General features: G+C 51.5%; 1 protein-coding gene across 1 annotated transcript in view; it reads left to right on the top strand.

Annotated features, from left to right (window-relative positions):
- The first annotated feature begins 889 nt into the window (after nucleotides 1-889).
- The window catches only part of LOC138837093 (1-phosphatidylinositol 4,5-bisphosphate phosphodiesterase eta-1-like), a 120,872-nt gene continuing 106,470 nt past the window's right edge, over nucleotides 890-15,291 (top strand). The window contains exons 1-2 of the mRNA XM_070035882.1: nucleotides 890-934; nucleotides 13,868-13,990. Coding sequence (XP_069891983.1) covers nucleotides 13,912-13,990 — 79 coding nt within the window. The 5' untranslated portion in view covers nucleotides 890-934; nucleotides 13,868-13,911. The remainder of the gene's footprint in view (nucleotides 935-13,867; nucleotides 13,991-15,291) is intronic.

The raw sequence follows: 15,291 nt of genomic DNA, 5'->3' as shown, positions 1-15,291 counted from the left end.
GCCGCGAGGCGGTCTGACTGACAGCCCCGCCCACGGCCGGACACGCGGACGGCCCAGGGCACGCGGACACGCGCGGCCCGGGCACGTGGACACGCGCCTTAAGCGCCACGTCCGCATTCTCCCCTGCCGACGGCGCGGGGAGACAGGTGGCCGGGGCACCGCCTCCCCCTCCGGGCGGGGGGCGGGTAGGGGTGCAGAGGCGGTCATTCTAGTGCGGACCGGACCCCAGCCCCGCGGAGGTGTGCGGCGGGGTCCCTGTGCCCCGGTCCCCGGGGGGGGGTTGCGACGAGGTCCCCATCCCCCGGCTCCGCGGAGGGGTGCGGCGGGGTCCCCATCCCCGGCCCCGCAGAGGCGTGCGGCGGGGTCCCCGTCCCCCGGCCCCCCGGAGTGTGCGGCGGGGTCCCCGTCCCCCGGTCCCTCGGGGGGATGCGGCGGGGTCCCCGTCCCCCGGTCCCTCGGGGGGGGGTGCGGCGGGGTCCCCGTCCCCTGGTCCCGCAGAGGGGTGCGGCGGGGTCCCCGTCCCCTGGCCCCCCGGGGGGGGTGCGGCGGGGTCCCCGTCCCCCGGTGCCCCGGGGTGTGTGTGGCGGGGTCCCCGTCCCCCGGTCCCTCGGGGGGGGGTGCGGCGGGGTCCCCGTCCCCTGGTCCCCCGGGGCGGGGGTGCGGGGGGGTTCCCCGGGCCGGCGCCGGCCTCCCTTCGGGCGGCCTCCGGTCCGCCGCGGTCCAGTCCCTGCTTTCCGGGGAGCTGCGGGGCGGGGCCGGGGGCGGGGAGCCGAGGATTTGAACGCGAGGCCGGCGGCGGCCCCACTCTTCCCCGCTCCGCCGTCCTCCGAGCCCGGGGCGCCGGCCCTGGGCGGCAGCTTGCAGCCCGGAGCGGCCCGGGGGTCACCACTCACCCCGGCTCCGGGGAACCGAGCCGCGGACCGCTGGACCCGAGGTCGGCGCTAGTGGGAGCGGGGAAGGGGTGCAGCACGGGAGGGCGGCGGGGTGCGGGGCGGGGAGGGGAAGGGGAGCGAGCGTGGCCGCGGCGGGGGGGGCGCCGGGGTCCCCACAGGTGAGCACGTGGGTGGTGTGTCTGGAAAGTTCTGTTCTCGTGGGTGCCGCGCGCACCGCCGCCGCACGGTCCGGGGGCCCCGGCCGCCCGACGCCTCCGCCAGGCGAGGGCGCGAGGTCCACGGGGTCCACGCACTCGGGGCGCGCTCCACGCCCGGTCGCTTCCCGGGACCCGCGATGGGGGGGGTGGCGCACTGCGCCTGCGCGGTGCCCATGGCAACGGCGCGGAGGGGACGCGGCGGCCAGCGTGGGTGCACCTGCGGGCTGCGCCTCCTCCCGGGCCGCGCTGCTCCTCTCTGCCCGGCTCTTCTGGGACTGCGGTTCTCATCCTAGCGCGTGTGTGCGCTCGCGTGTGCGTGCCCGCGTGAGTGTGTATGTGCTCTCGCGTGTGAGCGTGTGCGCGCGGGTCCTGGGCTTGAACTCAGGGCCAGGGCGCCGTCCCTGAGCTGCATTTGCTCAAGGCTGGTGCTCTATCGCTGAGCCACAGCTCTGCTTCAGGGTTTCGGCGTAAAATGGAGAGGAGAGTCGCAGATTTAACAACCCCCCCCCCCAAACTGAGACCCTCGGTCCCAGCGCCCCAAGTGGCTGCGGTGACAGGCGTGAGCCTCAGGTCTCAGCCTTGACAGGCATGAGCCTCCAGCACCAGCTGGAGTAACTCAATGCAGAGCAACACAAAATCAAAGCCTTCTCTCTTTGTTATCATTGGGTCATAGGGAAAATGGTGAGAAATTGCGTAATGAGGCATTCCTTGCCCGTAAACAGAGACAAATGAAACACTTCCAGTGTTTCCAGAAGCATCTCGTAGATGCTTGTTCCACACTTGGACAGGCCAACCCTGCAGAAAGCTAGGAGCTCAGACACAGGCTCTTCCCAAAAAGCCTGCCTCCACCATGTCTTGGGGTCAAATCTTCTGCACATCACTGTTCTGGAAGCTTCCTCACAGACTGGTTTTCCTAAGCCATCTGTGCAAAATCGATTTCATGAAAACTGTGAACCTTGGCAGGTCCCTCTCCTCTCAGATTCACCTGTGCATGCCCAGGGCCCATTTGGCCTGTGCACGTGGTTTATGCAGGGGTGGATAGTGGGAGTGCGTGCAGGGGTGAGTGGGTGGGTACTGGAGTTTTACATCACTTTTCTTAGACTGCATCAGTACTTGGCTCTATATTAATTAAGGGGCTGGGAAGGTAGCTTAGTTGTACAGTGCTTGCCTCTCATGCATGAAGCCCTGGGTTTGATTCCTCAATACCACATACACAGAAAAAGTCAGAAGTGGTCCTGTGGCTCAAGTGATAGAGTGCTAGCCTTGAGCACAGAGAGGTTCAGGTATAGCTCCCAGGCTCTGAGTTCAAGTGGTAGAGTGCTAGCCTTGAGCACAGAGTGTATCAGGAATAGCTCCCAGGCTCTGAGTTCAAGCCCCAGGACCAGGGGAAAAAAATTCAAGGAACTGTTAATAAAAGTTTGAAATGAAGTTACTTTTCCTGGGAGAAAGTGTAGCCTCAGATGGCATAACAGGAGTATTCTTTACTTTTGCGCAGTTCTACAAGTGTTTACTAGTAGAATTTCTAAGATGATGTCATTTCTCATCATCAGTGAATGTTAGCAAATAAAACCAACCCATTCTTTTGCAATCACTGGTAGATACGGCTTCCTTTCCCGTCGCTTCCATCACTGGTTTCTGCGGCATTGCTCAATCCATCTAGCACACATATTTTTAAAAGTTCAATCCAGTTTTCCCTTTCTTCTTTGAAAAATGAGAGCATCTTAATTTTCAGGTTCAGGTAGTTTGTGACCCTGTTTGGTGGCCTGTGGCTGGCTCGGGTTCCGGGATTCTCAGGGCCAAGCGTTTGTGCTGGTTCTAGTAGAAGCCTGCGGCTCCCAAGGCTTGGGTAATGAGCCGTCCTGAGGCTGGGGGCAGGGCGAGGAGTAGACAAAGGAGAGGACGCTGGTGGGCACAGCCGGCATTTATAGTCTTACCAGATTTGTGGGAAACGCCACTGCTTCTGTGGCCACTTCCTCTCTGCATCCATTTCTGTGATGTTGACTTAAAGAGCTCCCCGCCCCCCCCCCCCCCCCCGCACAATTCCAGGGGTAGAAATATTTAAGAATAAAGCACAAAGTTGCTTTGTATGAAGGCACCCCAATGTAAGCGGCTGTGCAGACCCATTGTACTTTTTGATGTTGGTGGTTGGGTGGTCCTGAGGGTTTGAACTTTAGGCCTTGCTAGACAGGTGTTTTATCACATGAACCCTACGCTCTGAAAACTCTGAATGAAATAGTTTGTGTTTATTATCCAGTCAGCAGATATTGAGAACTTTACATGCAAGGCAAGAAGAGTAATCTTGCCTTCAATGAATTAAGAGTTGTCGTTTGTGCCATATTTCTAATGCTACTTCATATTTTCAGGGAGATCTTCCTTCTTCCTCCTCCTCTTCCTTCTCTTCTTCCTCCTCTCCAGGGTAACCCATGCGCTAAGCAGGTGCTCTACCGTGGAGTCCTGCCTTTGGTACTCTTTAAGAGAATAATTGATTTGGTGCTTGTTAGACTTCTAGTTTGAGAGCCATGCTTCAACTTTGATTTAAGAAAAAGAGCGTAGTCTCTGAGCAGGTTAGACAAAACCATATATAGGGTGAGAAACGTGTGCATGGTCGTACAGTTCCGTTGCACAGATTTGTTTTCTGGGCTGGGTCAGTGCTCCGTTTGGAGTGGCTCAGGGCAGTGCTTGGTTTGGAGTGGCTCAGAACCTTCATCTCGGGTTTCCTAGATGAAGATAAGGTGGGTGAGTGAGTGTCCCTTTGTGGCCGTGGGGTGTCTGTGCCATAGAGGCCTCCTGCCAGCTAGCTTCCTTCTAAGAATAAAGAGTAAGCCTGTCATGCTTCAATGATCAAGACTGTTCTTCCTCTGGGATAGAAAGGGATGTGTGTGCAAAATTATACAGCAGTAAAAGGAGTCCAGTAGAACATGTATGTACACCCTTTCACTTCTGAGCTAGAGTAATTTCTAGGCATTTCTTCATGAGTTTAAACTGCGGAAATGTATTATAATTTTGTGACCCTTTGGTTTGGATGTCTAGGAGACATTTTCTTTTCATATCTGGGACGCAGACAATCTGGCCTTCTTTCTTCCATGGTCACGTGAGTTTCCTGGTGGCTGAGTTCAGGGAAGCTGCTGAAGAGCACCCCCACTCGGTTGTTGCTCTTTGTCTGGGGAGTGGGCTGAGCCGCAAGGCATGGACAGGGCCTGCTCGCTCACCCAGTGTCCTCTTCCCAGGCTGGCTTTGTCACAAGGAAAATCATTTAGACACACTTCAGTGGACACTCACATCCCTTTGACATCCGTGACCTCTTTTGTTTTTGGAGAAAATCTGTTCTGCTGTGATGAGGGTGTGCCGAATCAGAAATGTGTGTTGTAAACATCCCGGGGAGACGTTTACACAGCTTCACCTTATTACCCTCAAGTTCCTCAGCAGATGGGGTAGGGGTGGGGGATGGGCAGAGAGCCTGGCTCCCCAAGAGGACCTTTGTGGCAGAGATAAAGATGCTCTTCCCAGCTCTGTTCTGGGTTCCCTCCACTGACAGCCTGTGTCCAACAGGAGATTGTATGTTGTATGGCTGAGAGGGCCCAGTTCGCTTGTTTATTATGTACATTAGTAAACCAGGGCTCACACTTACCTAATATATGGCTGGGCGCCCGTGGCTCATACCTGTAATCTGTCTATTCAGGAGATCTGAGGATTAAGGTTCAAACATGGCCCACCAGGGCAGGAAAGTCTGTGAGACTCTTATCTCTAGTTAACCACCAGAAAACAGAGTGGCACTGCGGAAGAGTATGATAGAATACTTGCCTGGAGCGATAGAAGCTTAGGGACAGTGAGCAGGCCAAGGACCCTGCCTCAGGTGGTACACATTCTGTACCCCTGGCCAGAGGAATCTGGGCATGAGTAAGATCTAATACAAGAAGGGATAAGTAAGTGCATTTAAAAGGTTCTGGAAGAAAGGTAGGGAGTGATCATATATGTCTAACATGTGACTACACATTTCCTGTGTGTCTTATCACAGGCCACCATAATGAAAAGAGATGGGACTTATGAGCCTGTGTCACTGAAGAGGCTAAGAGAAAACTACCATCCTTCCTTCTTCCCTCCCTCCCTCTCTCTCTCCCTCCCTCCCTCCCTCCCTCCCTCCCTCCTTCCTTCTTTCCTTCCTTCCTTCCTTCCTTCCTTCCTTCCTTCCTTCCTTCCTTCCTTCCTTCCTTCTTTCCTATGTGTGGCAGTCTTAGGGCTTGAACTCAGACCCTGGGCACTGTCCCTGAGGTTTTTGGCTGGTGTTCTATCACTTGAGTCACACTTCCCCTTACAGCTGTTTGTTGGTTAATTGGAGATAAGAGTCTCAGGACTTTCCACTTTCCTGCCTTAGAACTTTGATCCTCAGAGCTCAGGCTCCTGAGTAGCTAGAATTATAGGTGGGAGTCATTGGTGCCAGGCAGAAGTTAGTTTGTTTCTTGCCTAGGATCTAATTAAGCATAGACCAGATGTGGGATTTGAACTGTGGTCTGTTTGCCTCTGGTTCTAGTCTAGCCCACCAGTGGGGAATGCAAGACTGAGTTTACAAAAATGACTAGGTTGGTTTTATTTTCAAATTTCCCCCTTTATGCAAAATGCAGAGGGATGGATGTGTTTCTAACCCACTGGTGGGGAGTGGAGAAGCTGGTGGGGAATGGAGAAGCTGGTGAGGAGTAGAGAAGCCGGTGGAGAGCGAGAAGTCAGTGGGAAGCAGAGAAGCTGGTGGGGAACAAGAAGCCGGTGGGAATGGAAAAGCCGGTGGAAAGTGAGAAGCCCATGGAAAGTGAGAAGCCGAGAAGCCGGTGGGGAGTGGAGAAGCTGGTGGAGAGCGAGAAGCTGGCGAGGAGCCGAGAAGCTGTTTTGCTTCTGGTGTCTGGAGGTTATAAATTGAGGTCTGGCTCCTGGAAAGCACTGGGGACTGTTTATAAACTGGGCTGGGTATTGGTTTAGGAGTGAGTGGTGTTTACATCTGCTCCCCAGGCCTCCACATCAAAGCCCACTCTTGTCACGTCTCCCTCTTGACATCTGGCCATGTGTGTATGGGCCGGGCCCTGTGGTTTGAATGCCTGGTCTCTCCGTGTCTGGTGAGCTCCTGGTTTTATCATACACCAGCTCTGCCTGCTTGCTTTTTGGAAATAGCTTTGGGAGGCCACTGCTGGAATGGACGCTATGCTTACACACTGGAGACCAGAATCACCGTGGGCGCTTGGTGAACCGAGGAAGACTGTCCACACAGGGGGTGTGGCACTGCCAAAACTCCATGCTCCACCTGGTGTTGGGAGATTGTATCTGGATTCCTTGTACTGGGGTGGTTGCTGACATGGGTTTCTGAGCTGGTTTATGGGGGTGGTGATGGTGCTGATGGTGGTGATGGTGGTGGTGGTGGTGATGGTGGTGGTGCTGATGGTGGTGATGGTGATGGTGATGGTGGTGGTGGTGGTGGTGATGGTGGTGGTGGTGATGTGGTGGTGGTGATAGTGGTGGTGATGGTGATGGTAAGGCCTTCCTCAGGAATGACCATGGCAGCATAGCCAGTGGGTGGCTGGGTCGGTACTTCTTCTAGTGTTCCAGAAGCCTCCACTCCCATGGCCCCTCCCCCCTGCCAGGCACACTTCTCTCCTGGCTCTTCTTTCTTCCCCCTGACTGACTCGAGGGTTGCAGGGGAAGGTGCAGGTTTGTACGTGCAGATCCCGGGTCCCACACTGGAGTTCAGCCTCCGCTCTGGTGGCCGTGGAGCACCGGGAAGGCGGCTGGGGCTGGGTCTAACTGAGTGCTTGTGTGCTGCGTGCTATCCTTCTGAATGGAGTGAGGACTTCAGGAAGCTGCCTAGGCCATTCTGTGCTGAAGAGGCAGGGAGACCTAGTTCAGGGCTTAGTGCCCTCGAGTTACTGATTAACCATCGTAGGTACTCAAGGCTTTTTTCAAAGCTGCCTTCACTTCCTTCTCTGTGAGACTCGGACTTTCAACCTCAGCCACTGCTTCGCCTTTCCCCACCTCCTCATTTGGACCTCGGCAAAACCTCGGCAAACTGGGTTTGCAAGGGGCCAGAATTCTGGGCCAGAAGTGAAGTGAGTTGATGCTGGTGATTCATGGTGTGCCGTTCAGTTCTTCAGACAGTCTGGCTTGTTCTTGTCTAACACTTCCTTCCTGAGTGAGGCCGCAGAGATCGAAAAGAAAAGTCATGTTTTCAAAGCAGATTTCTCTACAGAAAAGGGGATGTGTTCACAGAGTAATTGACAGCGATGCCAAGTTTCTTTGGTTTTTCATTTCTAGTTAAGCATGATGGGTTTTGTATAACCAGAGTTGTGAAGAAGTTTGTCCTGTGCATATGCAGTAACTGGAAGAAAACGTATGTTGACTTTTCTGGAGCTAGAGGCCAGAGGTAAATTATTCACTAGTAGATAGATACTCTTTGATATTTATGAATTTTGAAACTTTTCACTTCATAAATGAAAAATAAAAATTCCACTAATGCAGGAAAAATAAGCCACACTCTCCCAGTTCCTCGTGATAGAGTTAAGGTCGGGAGACAAGGTTAAGGAAAAAGCATAGCAACTCTCCTCATCTCCCTGTCAGTCTTACCAAAGATCCAGGCAGTGATTTCTAAAGCTCACGCAGTGCGGGTTTCCATGTCAGGCCTAGGGAGTCGGTGCAGTTTTCAGATATTTCCTTCCTTCTCATGAAGCCGTACGATTGTCTCTGGCCAGACCCAGTGGCGAGTGAGACTGGACCCACGCATGGCAGAAGCGCTGAGCTGCCGCGGGCTGGCAGTACTCACACAGCCCAGGCTTTCCTGACCCTCCTCTGCTCGGGTCTGTCCGGGTCTCCAGCCCACAGGCAGGCCTGTTATTTCTGTGCTTTCCAGAGCAGTGCCTGAATGTAAGTGTCAGAGAAACCTCAAAAGCAGGGGGAAAATCATTGTATACAAGGTTCTATTCGGAACTTCGCTTTTCTCCTTTTAAATAGGTTGTGAATTAGAAGTATTTTTGTCCGTTTACTGCATCAGTCATTAAAACGCAGTCTTGGAAGAGAGTGAACACAAACTGGACCAACTTATTCCTCATCTGTCAAGAGAGGGATATGAAATCTATTATTTAGTGTCCAAGTTTCAGTCAAGGGCACAAACTCAAAGTCAGAACCAGTTCTTAGCACAAGAATGTGGACAGTGTGTATTGTTTTACAGAATTCTTATTGCTAGGTTAACTTTCATTCTTTGGGAGAAATAAGTGAATAGACCATACATTCCTACAGTTACATATTTTAAAAAAGATTCCTCCTCCTCCTCCTCCTCCTCCTCCTCCTCCTCCTCCTCCTCCTCCTCTTCTTCCTCCTCCTCTTCTTCCTCTTCCTCCTCCTCCTTCTCCTCCTCCTCCTCTTCTTCTTTTTCCTCTTCTTCCTCCTCTTCCTCTTCCCCCTTCTCCTCCTCTTCCTTTTCTGGGGTAGGGCCTCCAGAGTAAAGAGATTACGTGACTGAGAAATCCTAAGGATCAATACAAATTCATTGCTTTACACATTCCCAAAGTCGTAGGAATCCCCGTTAAGGGCAGGTAAAGAATGAGAACAGCCGAAGTATATATGTGACCAAATTGCAGAACATGAAAGATGAGGCGAGGGTCTCATGTAGAGCCAGGGAGAAGAGGTAGCTTGTCTTCTCAGACTGACAATGCTGAGCGTGCCGGGGCAGAGAGGTCAGGAGACAGTAGAAGACAGTGCAATGCTACCTTTCTTGCATTGGAGAAATTAACCACCGGGAGCCTGTCTTTAAAAATAGCTTTCAAAACCAGCCAGGTGCTGGTGGTTCATGCCTGTCATCTTAGCTACTTAGGTAGCTGAACTCTGAGGATAGAGGTTTGAAGCCAGCCTGAGCAGGAAAGTCTATGAGACTTTTTCCAACAAACAATTCAGAAAAGGCTGGAAGTGGGGCTGTGGTTCAAGTAGTAGAGAGCTAGTTCAAGCCTAGGACTAACACACACACACACACACACACACACACACACACACACACACACACACACACACACACACACACACACACACACACACACACACACACACACACACACACACACACACACACACACACACACACACACACACACACCCCTAACATATAAGAAACACACACACACCTAAAATATAAGAATCCAGAAAGTTTAGAAGTAAGTTAATAGAAAAATGTAAGTATTGATTGAAAACAAAAGTCCCATAGAAAGTCAGCATTATTAGTATCAGATAAAAAAGATTTTAAAAGACATAAAGTATTTGGAGATAAAGCAGATCACTGTGATGAAAAAAAAATTCTCAGCCAGGTGCCAGTGGCTCACACCTGTAATACTAGCTACCCAGGAGACTGAGATCTGAGGATTGTGGTTCAAAGCCAGCCTCGGCAGGAAAATCCATGAGACTCTTACCTCCAATAAACCACTAGAAAACTGAAAGTGGTTCTGTGGTTTAAAGTAGTAGAGTGCTAGCCTTGTGTAGAAAAGTTCAGGGACAATGTCCAGCCTGAGTTCAGACCCCACAACTGACCAAAAAAAAGTTTTTCAGAAAGATAGACTTACACTAATAACATGAGCTCAATATAAAGCAAACATGGAGAGAACCACAATGAGACACATATTCTTAGAGAAATTTTAATATTCTTCCTCATTAGAACATGACAGGGAAATCAGTCATAAGCTCTGATGAGGACAGCCAATCTGTTTGAGCTGATAAACATGAAGATATTATGTGAAAAATACCAAATACACATTCTTCTACATATACATAGAACATTTATGAGATGTGTCAGGATGCTAATCTTAATTATTAAAATTCTCAAGGAAAAATTAATTTCAGTCATCTCCATTCTTCTGGGGATAGAGAAGCTGAGACAGCCTCAGAACAAAATCCCTGGAAGGGCCACGCAGGTCTCCTTCAGGAGCATGCGTGCAGAGACCCCAGCACGGCATGAGCAGGCCAGGGATGTGTAATGGAGGTCACAGGTCAGAGATTGTGTTTACCTGGAAACTGGTTTGGTATTAGAAATTTCCCATCAACAGACTAGTGGAGAAATATCAGTAGACAGACAATGTCATAGTTTTGTTTTGTTGGTGGTGCTGGGAATTGAGCTTAGGGTCCAGTGCTTGCATGCTCCACCACTTGAGTCATGCCCCCAGTTCTTTTGCTTTTATTATTTATTTATTTGTCCAAGAACAAGACTTGAACTCTTTTTTTTTTTTTTTTTTTTTTTTTTGTCAGTCGTGGGGCTTGAACTCTGGGCCTGGGTGCTGTCCCTCAGCTCTTCAGCTCAAGGCTAGTGCTCTTCCACTAGAGCCACAGTGCCACTTCTGGTTTTCTGGTGGTTCATTGGAGTCTCATGGACTTTCCTGCTTGGGCTGGCTTTGAACAGGGATCCTCAGATCTCAGCCTCCTGCGTAGCTAGGATGACAGGCGTGAGCCACTGGTGCCCAGCTAAGACTTGAACTCTTGGTCTGATGCTTTCTCTCATTTGGCTGAGGTTCTATCACCAGAGGCAGCCCTCTAACCCCCACTTTTGCTTTTAGTTTGCTTTCAGTTAAGAGTCTTGCTCTAATGTTGCCTATGATCTTCTAACCACCGCCTCCTGAATAACAGGTACGCATCAGACAATGTTTCTTATCAAATCATGTAAAAAAAGTTTACAAAGTTGGAAGCACAGGGAGCTTTCTAACATAATAATGAGAATTTATAGATGTGGCATAGCAAAGATCAAATGCCTTTTTGTTAAGAGTGATGCAATATTACAAAATACGTCATATAGAAGTTTTATACAGTATTATTATATCTCATAGTTAATATACTAGTCTGTTTCTTGAACACTTGCCTATGCTCATTTGTAAATCTGTGCAAGCAAGATTATTCATATACACTCAGCCATCAGTGCTGTCCGAAGTTGGGCATTTAGTCTTTTAATTTTTCTGTTATAGAAAAAAGTGCTACAGTGAATATCTTTGTGCATTCATTTTGATCTGCATCTCTATTTCTTTTGGATATTTTTCCAGAAAAGATGAGTTATTAGATCAAAACATAGGAGCTCCTTTCAAGCTGGGGTTCTCTCAAGCCAGTATCTGAGTCTTTGGAGGGTTGATTGAACCTCATTGTCCCAGCGGCTCAGAGTGATTTCAGCTCGCCATTGCTTTAAAGAAAAGAAAACACACCAGGAACTTGGGGTTTAGTAAAGTCTCCTGTGAGCCTTAAAGCTGAACAAAGTACCCTTTTATTTATTTCCCTTTGTGTCAGTTGCTGGGAGGGGCTGGGCTTTGGCGGTGATTGAAGCTGGGGTGGAGTGGGAGAGTGGAGGGGGAGGGTGGTCCCTGGGTGGGAGTGGGGGGAGACCACAGGCTGGGTGGCCTGGGGCCCAGCATCCAGCCAGGGGCCCTGGGCTGACCCAAGGCTGGGCTGCTGGGCCTGGCCAGGGGGAGCAGACCCCACCCCCCGTAATTCTCTTGTCTTTAAATCAGTGGGGAAACCCTAGAGGCCCAACTTCTGTGAGATCTTAGCTTCCGTGTGGGGATTTCTCGATGCAGGATTCCCAAGGGTGGCTGGGAAGGAGGTGTGGGAGAGGTTCAGGCTTTTCTCTGGCCTGCCTGTTCCTCCCGGCTGAAGGGTTTATGGGCCACGCCGTCAGAGGTGATTAACTTTGCCTTTCATCTCTAGTGAGGTTCCAGAGAAGAAATCAGCATTTCTCTTTGTCACTTGCGCCTGGAGAGTTCTGTTAATTATGTAGTTTTCCAGGGTTATTTGAGTTTATAATTACAGATGGACATACTGGGTCACCCACCACCCCTGCTCACGGCATGCGGGGCTGTGGGGCGCTGGGGCCGGAGGGGCTTTGGGGGCCCCATGCTCCTCACCACGCCAGCTTCATGTGTGGATGAGGCACAGCTCTGAGACCACTGAGAACTAAGAGTCTACCGCCTCCTTCTTTGGGTTGACAGTGATTAGATGGGGCAAAGGAAGGAGCTGGGCACTGGTGGCTCAAGCCTTTCATCCTAGCTACTCAAGAGGCTGAGATCTGAGGATCCAGGTTCAAAGCCAGCCCGGGTAGGAAAGTCCAGGAGACTCTTATCTCCAGTAAACCACCAGAAACCCAGAAGTAGTTCTGTGGCTCAAGTGGTAGAGCACTAGCCTTGAGTAAAAATGCTCATGGACAGCAATCAGGTCCCGAGTTCAAGCCCCAGGGTTTTAAAAGGACAAAGTATCATAGCAACAAAACCACAAAATGAAGTTAGTAAGGGAAGTGAGCATACATAGAGTCAGGGATTTCTATTATAAATAATATCACTTATCTATTTATAGTTATACATATATTTGTGTGTCTGTCTGTCTGTCTGTGTCTGTCTGCCTGTCTGCCTGACTGCCCTGGCTCTCCCTGTGCTTGGAAGAAGGAATTCTTGGGGCTGGGAAGGTGGTTTCAGTGGTAGAGTGCTTGCCTTGCATGCATGAGGTCCTGGGTTCGATTCCTCAGCACCACTTAAGCAAAAAGAAAAAAGCTGGAAGTGGCGCTGTGGCTCAAGTGGTAGAGCGCTAGCCTTGAGCTGAAGAGCTGAGGGACAGCGTCCAGTCCCAGAGTTCAGGCCCCATGACCGGACCGCCCCCAAAAAAGAAAAAAGAAATTCTTTTTAAAATATAGAGGGCTCTTCACAGGAATGAGACCCACCAGAGAGGGGCACGCATTGGAGGAAGACGGGACTTCGTGAAAGAAAGAAGGCAGAATCTCTGTAGTCTGAGGCTACAAGTCTGTGTAAGCACAGGCACCGCTGGAGGCTGAGTAGAGAGGACCCAGGAATGAGGCTCATGGAAGTACTTGACTTGTATGTGTGCAGGTAGAACAGTGGCAGCAGTTGTAGTTATTTTCAGAAAGGCGGGTGAGGTTGATGGCGTGTGCTGTGTGCATATATGGAAATGTCTCAATGCATTGCCTCTTGTGCAAATAATACATGCTAATAGAAACATCAGGAAGTTAATGGACATACATAGCTGTTTCTCCTCAGAGCTGGACACTGAAGGTCATGGCTGGGGATGGCGGGGAGTACCTGAGCTGGGGTCCATGTGTGGAGGTGGGGTGGTTGTATGGAGCGTTGGAGTGTTTACATGTGTAGGCATGTGTGTACATACATGCTGACATATATGCATGGTTTGTGAGTACTTATGTGTGTACACATGTATATGTGTATGTTGTGTCAGTAGGTATGCATGTGAATATATGTGTCCACTCAGTTGCACATACATGAGCATGCACACATGGGTGTCCATGTATACACAGGTACACATACAGGTCTCTGTGTGGATGCATGTGAACACATGTGAAGCCAGGGGTTCTGTGTGTATATATCAAGGTGTGGATGTGTGTGTGTGTGTGTGTGCACATCTGGGTGTACATTTGTATGTTGCCACCCCCGCCAGGACTCTCCTGGTGCATTGGCATGTGTGTGTGGGCATGTGTGGTTGATGCACACACGTGATGTGTGCTTGCGTACATGTGTGTCACCACCTGTCACCTCCTGGTGTGTGTTGGCAATGTGGGCCTGCGTGGGGTGCATGTGCATGTGTGTGTACATGCATGTGTGCATGTCTACTCCACGTGTGTGGGGTGCTGTCCACGCAGGCCCCTCCCAGCGTGTCTTGGCGGCGTGGGTCTGCATGTGTGCACGTACATTGTGTCCATGTGTATGGGGGCACGGCCCACACAGACCACATGCTGCATGGTCTTCACTTCTGCCCTTTCTCCCTCGGCAGGTGACCCAGCGGCCCGGCTCAGCCGTGCCGGCCGTCGTGCCACAATGGCGTCCTGGAGGCCGGAGGAGCGGAGCGGCGTGCGGTACTGCAGGCACTTCCTGGTGGACAACGGCGCGTTCCACGGTGAGCTCCGAGGGTGGATGGGCTGTGTCTTTCTTTCCTTCTGCTCTTTCTGGCCTGGCGGAGGTGGCATGGTGCACTGGCTGGCTTGGACTGGGAGCCTGGGCTCGTGTGTGTGACTCATTACCCAACCAGTCCCTTTGTCCCATGCCAGCCACTCAACAGTCATGGCCCCCTGTGCCTTCCTCTTTCTGACTCTTGAATACGCCATGCCGGTGCTGGGCTGGGCTCCTAGTGAGGCATTCTGGGATCTTGTGGTGGCCTGTCTGTGCTGGTCCCTGCCAGATCATAAAGGGGCGGGGTGAGGAGGGACAGGAATGAAAAGGTCGTTCCTGTGTGGACATGAATGCAAAGGACATCCCTTCGTGCTTATCACTGTCCTCTGTGCCCTCTCTAGGTATCCGGCTGCATGAGGTCCATGGCAGGGCAAAGCAGTGCTCGCTCATTAGTGCTGCAGGGAGGGATCCCCACTAATCAAGATGGGTCGCCATGGCCCCCCGGGCTTCTGTACCCCTGCCGCCCGCCCCTGCATCTCGGAGGGTGCCATGGGGTGAGCTGTGTCAGTCTGCTGCCAGGACATCCTAGAGTGGAGCTGATGTCAAGAGTCCAGGTTTATAGGGTGGTAGAGTTCATGTACGAGCTCTTGAGTGTCACTTCATGTATGTTATTATTCTGCATGGCGGATTTTTCTTGTGTTGCCTTACACTTGGTGAGATCAGATGTGTGTGTGTGTGTGTGTGTGTGTGTGTGTTGGTCCTGGGACTTGAACTCAGGGCCTGGGTGCTCTACCACTTGAGCCACAGCTCCTCTTCTTCTTGGGGCGTTTGGCTGGAAGACGCTATTTGCGATTCAGGAAGGGAAACATATGCAGTGCCTGCTCCTGTTGCCGTAGTTGATTATGTGCCAGGCCAGAGCGAATACTTCCTGCACCATGTTCCCGCTGGACCCTGTGGCTGGTGCCTTTGCGGTAGGAGGGTGGTAGTACACGTGGCTCCCTTGTGGAGTGCGGACTGCGGTAGTGTGCCCGACCGCGCTTTCTCTCAGCCTTTGCCACGAGGCCCGTACCTTGTTCTCCTGTCTCACTCAATGCATGTTCTATGTTAGAACTGCATCGTTTTCAAGAGATGGAGTCTCTCTGTATTACCTAGACTACCTTGAACTCCTGGACTCAAGTGATTCTCTTGTCTCCGCCTCCTGAGAAGCTTGGACTATAGGCGTAGGTCACTAGTTAACTTTATTCAATTTTTTTTAACAAGAACAAATATGGTAATTAAAGAAACAGGAGCCAGGCACCAGTGGCTCAC

This window comes from Dipodomys merriami, unplaced genomic scaffold, assembly GCF_024711535.1.
Source record: "Dipodomys merriami isolate MVZ:Mamm:240054 unplaced genomic scaffold, mDipMer1.0.p SCAF_261, whole genome shotgun sequence".
NCBI lineage: Eukaryota > Metazoa > Chordata > Mammalia > Rodentia > Heteromyidae > Dipodomys > Dipodomys merriami.
This window is presented reverse-complemented; position numbering and strand designations above follow the sequence as displayed.